Here is a 17415-nt window from a genome sequence, read left to right on the forward strand (position 1 = left end):
GTCGAAAACTGTTTGTCGATGCTCATTCGGACAAGTACTAGGATACCGAGATTCTTTACAAAACACGGTGGGTCCGAAGCTAACTTGTTTGTACAAACGTGTAGATAAGATGGCAGAAAAAGTGAGGCGGAAATGGTATATAGCTCTTTAAAAAGTTCAACGTGCTCTTCTGCAGAGAATTCAAACGGTCACTTCCTCACTGACATATGCATAGAATCATATGCGCAACACGTCAACGATATCGGCATTGTGACAAACGACTCGATGGACGTCCCGAATTGGGTTCCTGTGGATATCCCGTGGGAGCGTAGGCCGGCCGAGTATGTCCCGCGAGGAAAGCCAGTCCACCTTCCTGGCCACTTGTTCGAAGACCCATTCGGACAGATATTCCAAGGCCCTCCGATTCCAGTGGACGTACAATCAGGATGGTATCAGGGTGGTCGGCGACTTTCTAAGGTGAAGCCACACTACGCTTTCGTTTGGCCCAAGGACGGCAAACGCGGAACGACCTCTGGGCGATGGAAAGACATTCTCCAAAACAAGGGTCCAGATATCCATGTCACAATAAGCGCGGACAGAAAAGACCACCTGTACAATCGACAGAGGAAACCGAGGTGGGCGAGGTGGAACGACGTCGATCATCGCGGGCCAGATGGAGCGTTACGCGGGATGCCGTGGACTCAAAAACATCGACAACCCGGAGTAAGTTACGACTTTAAGGCTCGCAAGTATCGCTACCCTAAGGGGAATTCTTGGATGGATGTAAGGTGGCGGCCCGAGCCGAATGCGAGAATAGGACCATATGCATTCAAGGATATGAATGCACAGTGGTGGCAGGACCAGCCGGACTCTGAGGATGACTTCGATGACGACTTTGGCTTCGATGATTTTGATGATTTCGATTTGGGCGACTTCCCATTCGCCCACCATCACTAGCCCGTCAAAGACAGCCTTCGTGAAAGGATTCCCAAACTGTCTCAGATTGGGCTTCACTCTTGTCCACGGCTTTCCTTCGCCGAGCAGCGGGAGTCAGCCCCGAAGAATCGACCTGCTTTGTGCACTTAGCACAGCGCGTCTTTCTAACATCGGTGTATGCGGCGATCATGTCCTGGAAAAATCAGTACCATGGAGGAAGAACTAGAAATGGAGACGAACCAGCAAGTTGCGCAGACTACCTGGGTTAGGCCTTGAGGCTAGGCATCGAGTGATGGCCGGGGACAGAGCCATAGCCCCGGAATTTTCAACGTCGAATTTACGCTTTGTATTTGCTTCCTTGGCACGAACGACGCGAAACTTCAAATAGAGCATAGAGGCCTTATATCCAATCTACTACTGTCAATACGAGAACTAGTATGCGGAAGTGTGCGTCGTACGTTGAAAATTCGATTGTCCGCTTCTATTGTGACCTTGAAATTCGGATGGTCCTCCTTGAACTTCGCCAGGATACTAGGGTATTCCATCTCAGACTCCTCTGGCCAAGCTCCATCATCACTTTTGGCTGTTTTCTTCACAGCGGACTCATATTCCTCTGTCCAGCCATATCGTGGGACATCGTTGTTTGCTTTGAGGTCGGGATTCGCTTTCTGGCTCTCTTTGGCTTTCTCGAACAGTGTTTGTGTCTCTGGGCTTTGCCATGTTGATCGAAACTTCTTGAGGTCATTCACGCTGCTCATAGACGCGTGTCTGAAGTCCTGGTACAGGGCTGCAGGTGATGGGTGAGGCGTTCGGAGGGGGCCTAGGATGCGAGGCATTGTGAGGCGGAGGTCTTGAAGCTGGTATATCGTCAGTGACAGCTTCTATAGGAAGGGTCGAAATGAAAGCACCTGGTCCTGCAGCTTTTCTAGGTATGCGAGGGCGGCTACACACTCGGCTTCGTCCATCCCGGTGGACGTCTGCGGTGCGTTCTCTGCTGGGTTTGCCATGGGTTCAATGTTGGAGATGGAGGTGTGGGTAAATGCGATACAGTAGATAAATCTTAAATAAAACTACAAGACAGGTGGCTGTGACATGGCAGTAAGGAAATGAATGTGGTGGTTGGTGTTTGTTCGTGGTACAACAATGGCACCAATAACAGATCCAATAGCGGCGCACGAGCCCTCTTCACCACCCCCGCATTCACGTTCACTGGCAAATGGTAGTTTGTTTGAATGCTCATCGTAGGATAGTAGTAAGATGGATATATGAATCTGCAGTTTGGCTACAAGTCGAGGCCCTCGTAGCATTCATTTGTGCAAGGCAATCACCATAACCCCGAAAGACGCCCATAAACTCCGTGGCTTCAGCAACACAACCAGTGAAGCAAAATCAGCTCCTCAGTGCCCTCAGCCTCTCATTCAAGCCCTCTTCCTCCTGCTCCGTTGGGCCAACCTTCGTCTTCGCGGGCGTTGCCGCCTCCAAGTCTTGATGTAGCTCCACGCCTGCCTTGTCTGCCGCCTGGTTCATCAGCCGATCGACATCTTCCTGCGGAGTTCCAACAGCGGTTGCGGATGAAGTCGCGTTCTCGTAGTATCCTGTCGCGACGTCGAGGTCTTCGAACTGGGTCTCGAACTTATCCATCACGGCGGATATCTGCAAATGCGGAGTCAGTCTGCTGTGTCCAAAAGCGATATACCATTCTTGCGCACCTTCTCCAAATCCATGGCCTTCATGGCCGAATCCATGCCCCTTACTACATTCGCCATGCTGCCAGTAACTTGTCGCATTGTAACTGCGGTTTGCACTCTGCTGCTGACAGCGTCGATGCGGGAAGCGAGCCGGAGGAGGTTGAGTTTCTCGTTTGATTTCCGGATGGCATTCTGGGCGTAGATGCGGGCGATATCATTGTGACCTGCTTTCATAGCCTGGGGAGTCTCGTGAGTGGAGTCATGATGTGAATATCCCGCAGGGCGCATACCTTCTCTAGCTTGGCCTTCTCGGCGGTCTCATCTTTGCCCGCCTTTGCCGCTTGCCGGTTTAACTGCTTCGTCGTGAACTTGAGGTTGAAAAGAGCCTTTTCTAAGCCGGACATGATGGACGTTAAGTTTGTGGGTTGTAGAAGGGGAGGTCCTTTATTGATAGTGGTTGGTGGAGGAAGCCTAGGTAGGTGGTTAGTTCTGCGGGCGCGCAACGCGAGGCTCGCCTCAAGAAAGTCACGGCGCCAACCTTGGAACGTCATCCGCTGCTCCATCCATGTGACAGCCCCTCAGCTCAACTTTCACGATCTATCTAGTTTTACGCCTGAAGTTTCAGTAGTATTCGCTTTTCATCATCTTGACTTCACTAAGGCTGGTTCATGTGAAGATGCTGAAGCAAGTAGCCCTTTGCATTTGTCGCATTCAAATGAAGTAACCTGAAGTAAGGCCTCATGCCATCATGTGCCAAGGTAATCAAAACGCCAGTTCGGCCCATACGCTTGCACGCAGGCACCGCGATGCCTATATTGTACGCCGGTTTTCACAACCACTCCCGAAGACCCAGTCCCTACGCCGGAAGTAAAGCACATTCCACAAAACGCCAGTGCAAGCAAACATACCCTCCGAATTCGATCACTGCGGACCAGAGTTGAACTTGTCGGTCGCGGAGCGGAATAGCTCCTGCTGTTGTCGTATCAACTCCTCCTCCGTCATGCCGCTCTGCTCGATCTTGGTCTGCTTCTTTTCACGGCTCTGCACGGCATGTTAGCATGGTCTCTATGCTAGGCCTGAGGGAGGAGAGAACATACAGCTTGGGTCTTCTTGTAGTCCGCCGCTACTTCCAGGATGGCAGGCACGTAGTTGCCGAAATCTAGCTCTTCAAGCGCTGCCTTGACATGCTCGCAGGCGATCGTCTTCTTCGCCTCTTTCTCAGCTATCTCGTTGGCCTCGGAGGAAATGAGAGTAATGAACTCTACGCAGCATTCGATGAGGAGGTCGCGCGTGTCTTTGGCAAACGTCACGCCTGGGTCGGAGTGGAGAATCTCGGTGATGATCTTCTGGACTGTGGCTATCGGTGGAGTTAGTAAATTCGCGCGTATGGGGCCGGTTTCTAAGAAGTCGCATACCTTTCGGAAGTGAGAGCTCATCATTTCCTGCGCAAACGCGAATTAGTTTCTTTAACGGTTGAAAGGAATGGGAATTCTTCGAGGCTTACCCCCAAACTCGCGGTCAGACATATTCGCAAAAGATGTAGGGGCTGTGTTCAAGGCACGTTGGTGGAGCGAGATGCGCGACGGGCAGAGGTGTAAATGGTGGTGGGTGGGGCGCGCATCTCGAGAATAGCGGGCGACGTGGGAGCTCTTATATGTGCTGGAAGCTGAGGTTCCTTCCTTTCTTTAAGCGTGCCTAGTTCGGGGCGCTCGGGCCACCACCGCCGCCAAGCCCGGTCCTGGAATAATATCCGCGACCTCATCTCTGATTTTCTTCTCCAACACATCACACTTTTTTTCGACCACCCGCGTCCGCATCACCCCCGCTGCATCTACCTCTTCAGTAGCATGTGGTAGTGATGCATTGCTCGTCTACGTGTACTCATGGCCGCGATGACGAGCCCACGTCTCAAGGTAAGCTCCACCCAAAATCTCCTTCACGTCCACCTCGATGATGAGCATTCGTGTCGCCCCTATCATACTATGGAGTTTACTCCTCTGATGATCGACCATCCTAAGCCAAACGGAATCTTCTGAGATACCTATCACACCCGCAATTTTTCCAAATCATGGGTTGTGCGCAGAAACTGACTGCGAACAGAAATTTCTTCATCGCTGGCGATGCTCCTCCCACAGTCACGAAACATGATGCATTCGATCATGCCACAACCGTACACGCATTGAGGTAGAGTCGCGTTATACTAGAAGAGCTCTCGTCGAGCCGCTGGAAGATTAGAGCTGTACAACGCGACCCATCGTATCTCGGAGTAGTAGTCCATCCTTGCTGGTCGACGAGGCAACATCCATTGGAGCCTATGATGCTGTCCCACCACGTAGGTGCCGTCTTCTAACCCGCATGTTTGTGCCTGAGACCGCAAGGTACGTCTCATTCGCTCTTCTTCCCCCACACATACACAACATGATGAGTAAACCTTGTACTATCAAATTCGGAATCTAATGACGAATCAACTAAGTTCGATTATCTGACACGTTTGTTTCTTGCCACTCTCTCGAGCGATCTTTTTTGGAATACGACGCTGACTTCCTCAAAGTACAGGTGCTATTTCAGGTGCTATTTGTTACCATTGTCTCACAGCCTGGCCGTGCCTTTTCGGTAAGCGCCTCTCATGCTTTTCCGTAACCCCCTCGCTATGATGACACAATCATTCCATGCTAAGACTGAAGGCTTCGCGGCCTCATGGTGTTACAATGATTCGAGACTTTTCATCTTTCGACTGATATGCTTTTGATTTGTTCTTCTCACTTTTACAACTATCGTGCTATGACCTCGGCTGACTTAGTCGCATAGGGCATGAATGCGGGCAAGCTATCCCCTCCATCTCTTGATCAAGTCTCCTGGAACTTCGCCAAGTCCTTGTCGTTCCAGCTTGCGTGATGTCAGCACATGCCTTCGATTGAGCCTCGTACGACTTACTTCAGGAATTTTCCACTAAGATCATTCGGCGCATCCAGAGCCAGCCGAGCAATGACATGACCAGGCTGCTCGGGCTTCAGGAGAGTACCACTGGAGTGTAGGCTTGCGAACTTTTCTGCGTCTTTCTTATCCATGGCTCTATGATGCAGCTCTCGTATCTCTCGTTGCATTTCCGTATCCACAGTTCCGGGACGGACGGAGAGAGTCGTCACCTTGGGCTCCTCTGTGGCTAGGGTGCTGGCCATGTGATTGAGGACGGCCTTTGACGCACCTATTGTCCATCTAGTCAGCATTGACTGAGACTTCGTCACCTCGCGCGATGAAGATAGGGCAGAAGGACGATGAATTTTACCGTAAGCACCCCAGGTAGAGTATGAACTCACTGCTGCGCCAGATGACGTGAATATGATGCGCCCATGGGTAGCCCGTAACGCCGGAAGAGCAGCTTTCACCTACATCTACCTTTTAGCAAATCTTCAATAGCAATACATATATTCTTTCGACGTACCAGTGCCACAACTGAAAAGACGTTGACATCAAATGAGGATCTCCATTCTTCAGCGTCTGTGTCGCTAACTCTCTTAACGGGGTCGAGAACGCCATGATTGAGGATGAGGGCGTCGACTTCGCTCCATGTCGAAGTCGCGAGCTCGACGGCCTGATGTCCTAACGAGAAGTCGGAAAGATCTCCAGCAAGCACCTGCACTTGGTCCGGATATTCTTTTCGCAAAGCCTCGAGTGGCTCCTTGCTACGGGCTACCACGACGAGGTTGCATTTCTGTTTGAGGAGGAAGTGGGCGATTGCAAGCCCGATGCCTGCGTTCAGCTGTCAGTGTATTCATACGACCAAGGGAAGAAGCGATAGCAGCTATGTGCTCCAATCACACGGAGACGACGGCTTAAGCATAGCCAATAGCAGCGGGAGGGCACCGTACCTCTGGACGCGCCGGTCAATATCACGACCTTGCCTGGTTGTGAAGCCATGGCGTTTCGGAGTGGCTTTTCGCGGGTGTTGTGAGACAGCAAGTCAGATGTTTCCGGCCAGAACTCCACCGCGCAATATGGACGTGATCGTCAACCTCGATTGAGCCCAATAATGAAGCTCAGACATGTATTGAGACACGCAGGAGGGCACACAAAGGCGGCCGGAACCCCTCCGCGGCGATCATCTGGCGCGCCTGAGGTGGGGTGTGGGCCCATTTCCAACGTCACTCGGCAAAAAGCGTTTGATATCGTACGACTTCTCCGTTCCGCATGCCATTATTTCAGCCCATTGTTGCCGCGACTCTTAATACCACCATGGCCGTCCTACTCCCGTGTTTCGCCCGCTGTGCTCACTGCATCTTCGAATACTCACCATGTCCAACACCGTGATCATTGGCGCCGGCATCGTAGGATGCTCAACTGCCTACTACCTCTCCCAGTCGCCGCGTACGCAGGCGCAAAGCATTCACCTCGTCGAGTCCTCGCCTGAACTCTTTCAATGCGCTTCAGGCCTTGCCGGGGGCTTCTTGGCTGCTGATTGTAAGTACTTTGCCCTTCTTTCGAGCAGTATGCTCACCATTCGCGCCAGGGTTTGCGCCGTCAGTGGCTCCCCTTGGAGCATTGTCTTTCAAATTGCACAAGGAGCTCGCCGAGAAGTACAACGGAAGAAAGAGATGGGGTTACAGCCTCAGCACTGGAACCTCCCTCAGCTCAGACAGTGACGTTGTCGGCGGAAGCGGAGAAGACTTCCTACGAAATGGCACTAGTCGTGCGCAGGCTTCTGGAGCTCGCGCGCCTGGCAATGCAAATGGGCCTGAGTGGCTAGCTGTGAGTGAGGGCTCAAGCTTGGAGGTCATCAGCCGGGAAAACAGTACGGCACAAATGTAAGTTGAAGCTGTCTTTGAGACTGCCTCGTCGTCCCAAATTTTCAATATGTCTACCCAAAGGCACGCGACCTATCCAATTGACAAACATTAACACTTCACAGCGACCCGCTCCGCTTCTCCCATTTCCTCCTCGACGAATGTCGCTCGCGCGGTGTGCAATTCCACCAACCTGCTCGCGCCCTCTCTGTCTCCAAAGACGTGAAAGGCCAACTTGCCAGCGTCCGTATCTGCACCGCCGACGGCACGGAAACTGACCGTTTGTCCCCTCATTCCCTCAACTTACTCTGGAGCCCTGCCACTAATACCTCCAAGTCCCCTGCACCCGCCTCGTCATAACGGCCGGCTCTTGGGCTCCAAAAGTCTTCTCCACGCTGTTCCCCTCCTCCAAAGCTCGGATCCCCATCGCTCCACTCGCCGGCCATGCTCTACTCTTCCGCAACCCCACCTACAACGCCGCCACAGACGCCGACAAAGACTGCTACGCCGTCTTTGCAACCGACACGCTTGGGTTCTCGCCGGAGTTGTTCAGTCGCCTCGGCGGGGAGCTCTACATCGCGGGTTTAAATACCACGCAGATCAAACTACCGGAGGTCGCAACCGATATTGAGATTAATGAAACGGCTATCAATCAGTTGCGAGATTGCGCGGCGGTCATGCTGGGGCTGGAAGGGGGTGGGGAGGCGATCGAAGTGCTTAGGGCTTCACTTGTACGTCTTTTCACGCTTGTGGGCTTCGGGTCACAAGAATGAGAACAATGGCTAACTTCATTTTTCGCAGTGCTTCCGCCCAGTAACTTCCAGCGGTCGACCCATCATCGCACGCGTTCCAGATGAGAAACTCGGCGGCGGTCTCACCACTCGTCCAGCAGCCGAAGGCGGGGTCTTTGTCGCTGCTGGACACGGCGCATGGGGTGAGTTTTCGAAACTCCTCGACAAGTCTCGTTTCATGCTAACGCTTACCCTTCAGGCATCTCCCAAGCCCCCGGTACGGGCCTCTGTATGGCTGAACTGATCGAAGGCCAGACACCCTCTGCGAACATTACTCCGCTGTCTCTCCCATGATCTGAATCACGTGTCTCCTTTTCCTCTCTGATAAAAGGCGTTTTCAAAAAGCTCATGCGAGCTGACTGGGCTAGCCACGGCTCAATCTAATTCTTTCCTTTTCTTTTCTTCTCCCTTTCTCGTGCTGCATTTTCAGGCTCACTTTCAGGTCACTCAACATAGAAGGAAGCGTGGAGCAATCGGTAACAGACGGCTCAGTCTTCGCCCGGGTTACGAGACTGGCCGTCATATATGTAGTAAACATGATCAAAAAAGTCCCTTCTCGTCACTGTGTGAAGTGCTCTCGCGTCGCAATAACTGAACCTTCCCGCGCCGGTACCGGTTCTCAACATTGGCAACCACGGAGGTCCTACGCTGTTGCTTCCTAAAAGGCGGTTCACGGCACAACGCGCTTGCTTAATCGTTTTAACAAGCTGTTAACATTGTGCCAACACTCTGTAAACACGCCCGAGTGCTGTGGATTTAGTTTAGGAAGCAACACGTTGGGTCCACGATGTTTGCGGCTATAGGAGGCGCGGTAAGGAATCAGGGACTTCTTCCCGAATTCTTTACATCCTTCGATTGGCTGGAAACATGACCGTGCTTTGTTAATCAGGAATCCGCTACAACTCCTGCTGTGATTGGAGTTTGAATTTGCATTGACTATTTTTGTCCGACTTTAGAAATATTCCTCCAGAGTCCACTCTTCTTTCCGTTACTGCAGAGGCCAAGTATTGGGACGGCTGTACCTCCGTACCGATGATCCGTCGTTGAGAGTCGCGAGATACTTTCTTTTTCTGTACTTCATGCCTCTACTACCACGCCTTCAGCTCCCAAGCTTCACAGCTCCCAACTCCAAGGATTTCTCTCATGAGAGCTACCACGATCGCTGACGTCATGTCCCGACCTCATCCAAAGCAAGCACTATCTTCTTCTTTTCCTGCTCACCTTCACGGCATCCACTACATCCCCCGCGCCGCGCGTGTCCTCCGCAATGCAGGAATGTTTGCCCTCGACATCCCATACCGCGTCTTCTAGCAGTATATCCCAGTCCGTATCGCTCTTATGATAGCGTCGGCTCCTTTATTCCGCCGGATATTGAGTCCTATCATTCAACAGCACCAGCAGCAGTGCCGCTAGCATTAAGATGAGCGGGACGTAGAAGAAGCCGCGATGTAGACCTGCAGGGCGTAGTTGGCGAGTAGGCTGCCACCGTCAACTATGGCGCGGTCCAGGGAAAGTTGAATGATGGCGACGGGGAGGAGGGGAGGAAGGAGGAGGTTGAGATGGCCGGATGGGGTGGAGGATGAGACGCCGGATGGGGTGGATATTGATGTGTTTGCAGTGCCGGCGGCGACGTTTAGGGGCGTGAGGGGGGTTTGTGGGGAAGAATCAGAGGCCGGGGCGATGATGGGGGCTGGCGATGGAGGTTGAGACGCTGGAGTGGGGTCGTTGTGCTGGTATATACAGGGTATGAGTGCTGTCTGAGGGGAGCGGGAGTGGTGGGAGTGGTAGGCGGGGACTGCGGACTGTCAAATCGAACACCTCGGACAACCCTATCCTCTATTATACAGCAAAGGCATGATATACTTGCTTCGGGCTTCTGGTATCTATGACAGCGAGAATCCAACGTACACAGAGTTTTGTGGTAGGAACATACTATGTAGATGACTGAAATGGAGTGAATGTCCCCACTTTCCCTTAAACCCGAGAGCACGCCAACAACAAAACCAAAAGCACCTGCTCCCCAGGTGCCTCCACTAGTCTCCCAATCTCCACCAGCTATAAAACCTCCTCCTCCTCGCCCCCAGATTTCAAAGCTAGACAAAGACAGTTCGAATTCGCAGGTTTGATAGACTTCCGCGAAGGCCTTCCAACCCTCTCAGGGGATCCACCGGCTGGTGGGAGGGTTTCGAGGGAGGATGTAAATTCCACAATGCGAAACGAGCAATGGTCTGGTGGAAGGGATATCAACAAGCGTCAACGATTCCTTTGATGGGAGGGAGTATAAGTGCGGTTTCTCGCGCGGAATGGTGGAGGCGAAGTTGGGGAGGAGACTAATGATGGTGGGTCAACTTTCGAGCGAGGGCGTAGACATGTTCTCGGTGAGAGAGAGGTTTAAGAAGGCTTGATGGTGAGCAGTGAAGACGAGCGGAGATGGTCGGAAGGGATCTGTGGAGAGTACCAAGTCTAGATGAAGATGCGGATCGTGGAAAGACTGGAGAAGTGGGGTTTACGTAAGGATGTTGCAGATACTTTGTAAAGGCATCTCTACCTTCTCGAACTCTTCAAATTTGTGAAGCCAATTGTATAAGACCTATTTTGTAGACTCAAAACCAACTGTGGAGTGCATACCCTATTTGCCTATGTAAATGTGCAACGACATGGTATAGCAGTCGAAATTTGGGTAAGAGACCTAACCCAAAGCGTTGGGAGAAGCATTCCATAGATAACAGGGCTTGAAACCTGGTGCGAAGATCTCCCAGAGGGAGGCTAAACCATCCCATTATAGGCCAGAGAGCGAGCTCAGGTATACAAGGGCTTTGCTCGCGTTCTGGGCCAGAATAGGGCAAGTTTATCTTCTCGACATAGGCAAAATACCCCTAGCGACGAGGCTGCCATTCCCGTTATGGCCCATAGCGCGAGCTCACTTCATACTTCGCGCTCTGGTAGGAGATCTACTCTTCCCGATATGGCTAAAAGCGCGAGTTGACTTCGTGAGAAGGGTTTCGTCGCGGTCTGGGCCATATTAGGAGCAGTTAACCTCCTCAACATGGGCTTTGCGCAAGGCTTCAAAGCTCAAAAGCATGGACTAGAGCTCATAGCAAGAGATCCACTCTTCCCGTTGTAGCCCAACGCGCGAATTGTATAGTAAGCTCGCACTCCGGGCTGCAATGGGAAGTTTATACCTATTCAACACGGGAAATGAGGGGCAATTTGATAATAGGAAGCTAGTGTAACACACCTGACAGGACATGGACTCTTCCAATTTCAGCCCAGAGCGCGAGCGCATGTGTACGTCGCGGTCTGGGTCATATTGGGATAAGCTATACACACAGCATGGGGTATAAACGAAGGTGCTGTAGGAGGATGGTACAGCATATCATCACATCCGGTGACCTAGCGCGAAAACCGAGTGAGCCATGGTAAACCACCTTCTCTGGGTTAATGTTGAACTATCTTGAAGATTAATTGGCTAGGAGGCTGCTTTTTCCCCTTTATAGACGTCCAGAAACACTCCCTTACACGGCAATTTTGTGGCTTGATTGTAGCGCTGGGTCATTGGACGGAATGATATGCTGTAGAGATGGAATCCCTGATATGAGGTCTACTTTTCCGCATGTGGCCCAACGCGCGAGCTCGTGCATACCTCGCGGTTTGGGCCGGAATAGGATTAGCCAATTTTCTCAAAATGGGGGACTTTGCAAAACTAGGATGTGATACATGCTTCCGATAGGAGGCTGAGATACTTGTGGCGGATGGGATGACGCATTGGATAAGTGATTTAGGAGGAAGACTAGTGTGTAGCGCTCTGTCGACTGGAGACTTGATTTCAGAATTGCGATCTTAGACAAGGAATAAAGTGGGATCATGTGGTTACCCGGCCTCCGAATTTGATGGAGCAGACTCTTCGGGTTTCCTTTTCCCTCCTCATTCACTATCTTGATGCTGAGACCCCCTTAGGCTCTTAGCATTGCTTCATGGGCAGCGGCTCTTTGCAACTCTATACTCAGACGAGCTAGCTGTGTAGTCGACCTCTATCGCTCATTAGGCCGTGAGCTGAGCTTCCGTTCTACTTACTGAGGCTACAGCACCCAAGTTTCCCTTTCACTCCTCAATTGCCTGTCGGCCGTCTGTGGTGGATGGCGCCCCAAGGCTGCAGGCTGTCTCTCTGCGCCGCACTCACTTTAACCGCTTGATTGCTACAATGTTTTCTACGTCAGGTAACACATACGAAGGAAGAAAAACCCTCTAAATTAAGGGGAAGCACATCGGCTCACGGACACGAAACACACGATGTGGAGGGCATGTGAGAACTTCGTAGTCAAGGGGGAGCTCAAGGTGACACTGTCAGAAGAGCGCTGAGAGACACCAGTGTGAAAGGACACGAAAAGTATGGCCAACTTACCTTACCCATGAGCGGGCAAAGGCTACAACGATACTTCCTCGATACCTTCGTTACTCTGCAGTGGCTCGTGACTTCAAGGTGCTTCTCGGCGCGGAAGGGGCCGAAATCCCCTCCACGCTCCCCAGCATCGCGAGCAGCCGGATGCGCCGGCTTCGTAGCTGCGCAAAGGCCACTACGAGCCGTGTACCTGTGAGGGCGTCGAGCAAGACCTTGACACCATCGCCGACATGATGAAGAGCGACGACATGTTGAAGCGCGAGAGCCCGTTCGATGGCGTGATGGGGCCTGAGCGCGTTTGTTGTGATCTAATGTTCAAGGTCCGACTTTCAACCAATATACACGTTACTTCTAGACTTTCACTTCTACTACCTTCGATTTTCTATTGTCTATTTGTTCACTCATATGCAAAGAGGGGTATATTACGAATAAGTAGGTATACAAAAAATGCTAGAAATGAAACATGTATAGCTCCCTTTTCTTCTCGTCCTCCCATTTCCTAAATCTTCTCAGTTCGGCTTGTTTAACTTCTTGGTAGAGCTCTAGCATTCTGCACCCAAGAACACTTTCTAAATCGATCGCCTTCTGCTCCTGAAGTTCTAGTAAAGCCTCCTCCAGGGATGCCGGAAGGCGTTTAGTAATCCCAAGGGACGACCGGTCCTTAGGGTGAAGGGTTTCGACTGCGACAACGGGGTCCTTCGATGGTAGCGCCTCATTCTTTTCCAGTCCAAGTATCCCAGCCCCAATGTAAGCGGCAACAGCCAGATGAACATTTACCGAGCAGTCCAGAGACCTCACTTCCCAATAGCCTCGTGCTCTTTCATTCAAAGCAACGGATTGGTTGGATTTGCCCCAAGCTACGAACTCGCCCATGGTCTCATATGTGGCGCCGCGCAGGTAGCTCTGCGAACTAGGCATACTGATGGCGCAAAGAGCCGGAGGCCTGGTCAGTATCCCAGCAAGGAACATGTCAGCTACATTTGCTTCGACTCTTCCCTCGGAACTTTTAAGATATGATGCCGTGGAAGAGTGAACTGAGAGATTCAAATGCAAACCAGATGGCGAGGAGTCCAACATCGGTCTCGGGATGAATGTTGCTTGGTAGCCACTGTTCAACGCCGTTCTCTTGATTATGTCTCGGGATGCATAGAAGGCGTCCACAGCGGCCAGAGGTTCGAGGGGCCCAGTGGATATTTCGAATTGGTAAATTGATCCTTCGGCATGTCCATGTTCGACGAAAATCTCTGTATCTTCTAGCGCAAGCATACATTTGCGAAGACAATCCGCTCTTCCACCATGCAGTCTTTGCGAGGAGCACCAGGGTATCAGCTCCGATGAATGCGACACACTTTCGTGGTCACTCATAGGACTGCTGTTTTCTTGAAGCAGATAGAACTCGAGTTCAAATGCACAAAGAAACGTGAGCGAATGCGCCTCTCTCGCCGTCGACACCACTCTCTAAAAACAGCTTCTTGGGCAACGATCGGTCGGATGCTCTAGTGTACGATAGAGGCTGACGTTCTCATGCACGAAACATTGCACAATAGCCTCGCTTGAAGACAACGCACGCAGTGAGGCCCAGTCGGGGAACATGAGCACCTGCCCCGGTTCCATATGCGATGGGTGCACAAGGCCTTTCTCATCCTCGTACCGGAGTGCCGACAGACGATCCCACGGCCTACGGAGCCTCCACCTTACTAGAGCCTCCTCACGCATCAAATAAGGATTAGCGATCGAAGGAAGACGATCAATTAACCGTCGACAGTCGAGAGCTCTTTTAATATAGTCGCCGAAGAACTAGCTTAGAGACAGGCGCGTCGTCCTAAAAGAGTCGCCAGTCTCTAAGCTTCAACTTAACAAGGCCCCGAGAAGGAGCTCAGGGGCCCGTCAACAACAACCTCCGCGACTGCCTCTCGGCAACTGTCTCTCTACAGCTGCTTTAACGCGCGGAACAAGCTCCACCTACTGCGGCAGGCGTTCCGCGGTTCAGCGGAAGCCTCGTGATTAACAGACAGCCCTCTACTTTCCTTCGCCTCTTCCTTTTCTAACTTCCTCTTGACGACTCTACCATCAACTCAACCCTCTCTTTTATCAGCCGAATATCGAGAATTCCACAAGCAGGCCCCCCCTCCCTCGTTTCCTTCTCCCCTAATGGAGCTGCCCACCATTCGGCCCCTTCGCATCCCAAAGTCCTTCGCTATGGCCTGCTTCGTTTGTTTCCTTTCTGTCCTGACTATCCTATCCTACTCGAAGCTTAATTCGTGGGCCACGCATCTGCCTGTCGATGTCAACAAGCCCCATACGTCGCATGACCACGGTGAGGCCAAGCTGGGGGCCGTCACTTCGATGAGTGCTCGCTGCAGTGATATTGGTATTGATATTCTGCGAAAGGGCGGAAATGCCGCAGACGCAGTGAGTGGTGCATTTGTGCTATGGAGAGCCCCACCTAATCCTACTAGATGATTGCGACAGAGTTCTGCGTAGGCGTGATTGGTATGCATCATCATCCAATAACAAGGCTCTGTTAATTGTTAGTTTAGGATTGGAATCAACAGGCCTCAGCGGGGGAGGTTTCATGGTCATCAGAGCCCCGAATGGGACCTATGAGGCCATCGACTTCCGCGAAACTGCTCCAGCTGCGGCATTCGAGGACATGTATGTCAATGATGAAGAGGCTTCTTTGACTGGAGGGCTGGCTAGGTACTTGTTTATGACTCTGTCGATTCATTTGCTGATTGTTCGAAGCGGTGTACCCGGTGAGTTGAGAGGATTACAGCATCTTTACGAGCGGTACGGGTATTTGCCATGGGCAGACTTGGTGGAACCGTCCATCAGAATCGCACGAGATGGTTTCATTGCAGATGAGTCTTTGGTTGAAGTTTTCGAAGGGGTCGACAATCCTGAATTCCTTACGGAAGATCCAGCTTGGGCAGTGGACTTTGCGCCGAACGGCACGCTGCTTGGGCTAGGCGATACACTCACTAGGAAGAGGCTCGCAGCTGTGCTCGAGCGAGTGGCAAAGGAAGGTCCTGACGTCTTCTACGAAGGTGACATAGCGGAAGCTACTATTCGTGCTTTGCGGGCGACAAACGGAACAATGACCCTAGATGATCTCAAGAATTACCACGTCATCGAGCGAGAGCCCATGTCAATCACTTATCGTAACTTCAAAATTACATCTATGGGAGCCCCTAGTGGCGGCGCGGTTGTCCTGAGCGTCCTGAAAACAGTCGAAGGGTACAGCCAATTGGCGATCATTCCATGTTGAACATCAGTACACACAGACTAGATGAAGCCATTCGTTTTGCATTCGGAGCGGTGAGTAGATGGCCACACCAACTGGCAAGGGATCGTAATTGACTACGATAAACAGAGGACGGAGCTCGGTGATCCGGCTTTCATGAGTAACACTACTACTTTTGACGAAAAGTTAATTTCTCCGGAATATGTCGCCAAGTTCGCTCTAAGATATCCGACCAGCATACATTGCCAGTGTCAGCATATAATCCAAGCGGCTTTGAATCAATTGAAACTCCAGGCACGTCTCATGTTGTCACCGCCGATGCATCAGGTCTTTCGGTCTCTTTGACCAGTACAATCAATCTTTGGCTCGGATCCACTGTTATGGTGCCCGAAACCGGGATAATCATGAACAACGAAATGAACGACTTTTCCATTCCTGGAGTTTCGAACGCTTTTGGCTATATCCCGTCACCTGCAAACTTTGTACGGCCGGAAAAGCGACCACTTTCGTCGATGGCTCCCGTTATCGTCGAGTTTCTCTCAAACAACACCCTCTATTACGCCTTAGGAGGCGCAGGAGGCTCGCATATCATCACGGCTGTAATCCAAGGCCTTTGGAATGTCTTGGATCGTCGGATGGATCTTTACACTGCGCTCGACATACCGAGATTCCACGATCAGCTAATTCCAAACAACTTGGAACTTAATTATCGATACAACAATGCAACCGCTGCTTTCCTGAGAGGATTAGGGCATAATATCACTTGCGCTGAACGTGGAGCGGATTTGAATGCTCTCCGCCGCTTGCCAAATGGCACTTTTGAAGCCGTAGGAGAACCTAACTTTGCACCGGCTGCTGGCTATGCCACCTAAAGTACGTCGACTAAGATGTCGGCCTGGTTGGTAGCTAGTGTGAGAGTCATAGACCCGGCAAAGAGCAAGGACAAAAGTATTCGAATTACCATAGCCGAGTAGGGACGTCGAGAGTACGTACATGCAACATACAATCATACCTGTCATTTGCGCTCTATCCAGTTGGAAAGGCACATGATCTGATCTAGTTTGCTCTTGAATTTGAACGACTAAATAACCCGACTGGGTGACAATCCTGAACTACAATCTCATTGATTGAAAAGATCACCTTCATTGGGAATCTGAGATTTATAAAGCGCTAAATGCTGGGATGACTCCTCACATCACATATAATCGGTACGGTGCTAGCACAGAATTCACAAAATTTTCGCTTGCAACCTCCTCTTAAGACATCGTGTGTGTCTTTTCACGTCGAAATCTACAGCCGAGCCTTCAAGCCAAAATATTCTCATTGACTCCCGAACTCCACGACTCCGACTGGACACACTAAGACCGTAGGTAAGATTCCATCCCTCAAGTCTGAGGCACCTCGAGGCCTACTCCCTGGGACACTGTCGTCGGGACTATCTTTGGCAACGTGAATCTGCTTTCGGTGACGTAGGTCAATCGATGTGCAGATTCTATCGAGACAGACTGCTACTTATAGACTACAAGAAAAGCTATAGCTTATAGCCATAAAAGATTGCGACTCCAGAGAATTGTGCGCAGTGACAGCTGGGCTGTCG

General features: G+C 51.4%; 9 protein-coding genes across 9 annotated transcripts; 4 read left to right on the forward strand and 5 right to left on the reverse strand.

The window, feature by feature from the left end:
* Positions 1 to 423: 423 nt before the first annotated feature.
* Positions 424 to 840, forward strand: BDZ99DRAFT_360220 (uncharacterized protein; the record flags this gene model as incomplete). The annotated part of the gene is made up of 1 exon (XM_033714666.1): positions 424 to 840. A coding segment is annotated over one exon (417 nt), but the record flags the coding sequence as incomplete, so codon positions are not given.
* Positions 841 to 940: 100 nt separating this feature from the next.
* On the reverse strand, positions 941 to 1922 carry BDZ99DRAFT_379793 (uncharacterized protein; the record flags this gene model as incomplete). The annotated part of the gene is made up of 4 exons (XM_033715164.1): positions 941 to 1108; positions 1156 to 1326; positions 1374 to 1772; positions 1824 to 1922. 4 exons carry the CDS (start codon positions 1920 to 1922, stop codon positions 941 to 943), a joined length of 837 nt encoding a protein of 278 aa, XP_033581366.1.
* Positions 1923 to 2261: 339 nt separating this feature from the next.
* On the reverse strand, positions 2262 to 3011 carry BDZ99DRAFT_410912 (uncharacterized protein). The gene is made up of 3 exons (XM_033716603.1): positions 2894 to 3011; positions 2625 to 2840; positions 2262 to 2568 (listed from the first exon to the last, which is right to left on the reverse strand). Exons 1-3 carry the CDS (start codon positions 3005 to 3007, stop codon positions 2305 to 2307), a joined length of 594 nt encoding a protein of 197 aa, XP_033581367.1. The 5' UTR covers positions 3008 to 3011; the 3' UTR covers positions 2262 to 2304.
* Positions 3012 to 3512: 501 nt separating this feature from the next.
* BDZ99DRAFT_460059 (histone-fold-containing protein) lies at positions 3513 to 4250 on the reverse strand. The gene is made up of 2 exons (XM_033719303.1): positions 3701 to 4250; positions 3513 to 3644 (listed from the first exon to the last, which is right to left on the reverse strand). Exons 1-2 carry the CDS (start codon positions 4040 to 4042, stop codon positions 3525 to 3527), a joined length of 462 nt encoding a protein of 153 aa, XP_033581368.1. The 5' UTR covers positions 4043 to 4250; the 3' UTR covers positions 3513 to 3524.
* Positions 4251 to 5033: 783 nt separating this feature from the next.
* Positions 5034 to 6672, reverse strand: BDZ99DRAFT_460062 (NAD(P)-binding protein). The gene is made up of 5 exons (XM_033719304.1): positions 6473 to 6672; positions 6046 to 6353; positions 5890 to 5989; positions 5538 to 5808; positions 5034 to 5489 (listed from the first exon to the last, which is right to left on the reverse strand). The coding sequence occupies exons 1-5, from the start codon at positions 6519 to 6521 to the stop codon at positions 5450 to 5452; spliced, it is 768 nt and encodes a 255-aa protein (XP_033581369.1). The 5' UTR covers positions 6522 to 6672; the 3' UTR covers positions 5034 to 5449.
* Positions 6673 to 6812: 140 nt separating this feature from the next.
* On the forward strand, positions 6813 to 8736 carry BDZ99DRAFT_460063 (FAD dependent oxidoreductase). The gene is made up of 6 exons (XM_033719305.1): positions 6813 to 7061; positions 7111 to 7405; positions 7510 to 7664; positions 7721 to 8115; positions 8186 to 8318; positions 8375 to 8736. Exons 1-6 carry the CDS (start codon positions 6896 to 6898, stop codon positions 8467 to 8469), a joined length of 1239 nt encoding a protein of 412 aa, XP_033581370.1. The 5' UTR covers positions 6813 to 6895; the 3' UTR covers positions 8470 to 8736.
* A 1291-nt stretch (positions 8737 to 10027) lies between these two features.
* Positions 10028 to 10625, forward strand: BDZ99DRAFT_460065 (uncharacterized protein). The gene has a single exon (XM_033719306.1). It carries the CDS (start codon positions 10134 to 10136, stop codon positions 10299 to 10301), a length of 168 nt encoding a protein of 55 aa, XP_033581371.1. The 5' UTR covers positions 10028 to 10133; the 3' UTR covers positions 10302 to 10625.
* Positions 10626 to 12727: 2102 nt separating this feature from the next.
* BDZ99DRAFT_460068 (glutamine synthetase/guanido kinase) lies at positions 12728 to 14085 on the reverse strand. The gene is made up of 2 exons (XM_033719307.1): positions 13113 to 14085; positions 12728 to 13039 (listed from the first exon to the last, which is right to left on the reverse strand). Exons 1-2 carry the CDS (start codon positions 13937 to 13939, stop codon positions 12997 to 12999), a joined length of 870 nt encoding a protein of 289 aa, XP_033581372.1. The 5' UTR covers positions 13940 to 14085; the 3' UTR covers positions 12728 to 12996.
* A 688-nt stretch (positions 14086 to 14773) lies between these two features.
* Positions 14774 to 16845, forward strand: BDZ99DRAFT_507013 (gamma-glutamyltranspeptidase; the record flags this gene model as incomplete). Its single annotated transcript, XM_033724211.1, has 7 exons — positions 14774 to 14986; positions 15034 to 15067; positions 15115 to 15274; positions 15320 to 15811; positions 15850 to 15892; positions 15948 to 16022; positions 16055 to 16845. The coding sequence occupies 7 exons, from the start codon at positions 14774 to 14776 to the stop codon at positions 16688 to 16690; spliced, it is 1653 nt and encodes a 550-aa protein (XP_033581373.1). The 3' UTR covers positions 16691 to 16845.
* Between the last annotated feature and the right edge of the window lie 570 nt (positions 16846 to 17415).

The sequence above is a fragment of the Mytilinidion resinicola genome (genome assembly GCF_010093595.1).
Source record: "Mytilinidion resinicola strain CBS 304.34 unplaced genomic scaffold BDZ99scaffold_4, whole genome shotgun sequence".
Taxonomy (NCBI): Eukaryota; Fungi; Ascomycota; class Dothideomycetes; order Mytilinidiales; family Mytilinidiaceae; genus Mytilinidion; species Mytilinidion resinicola.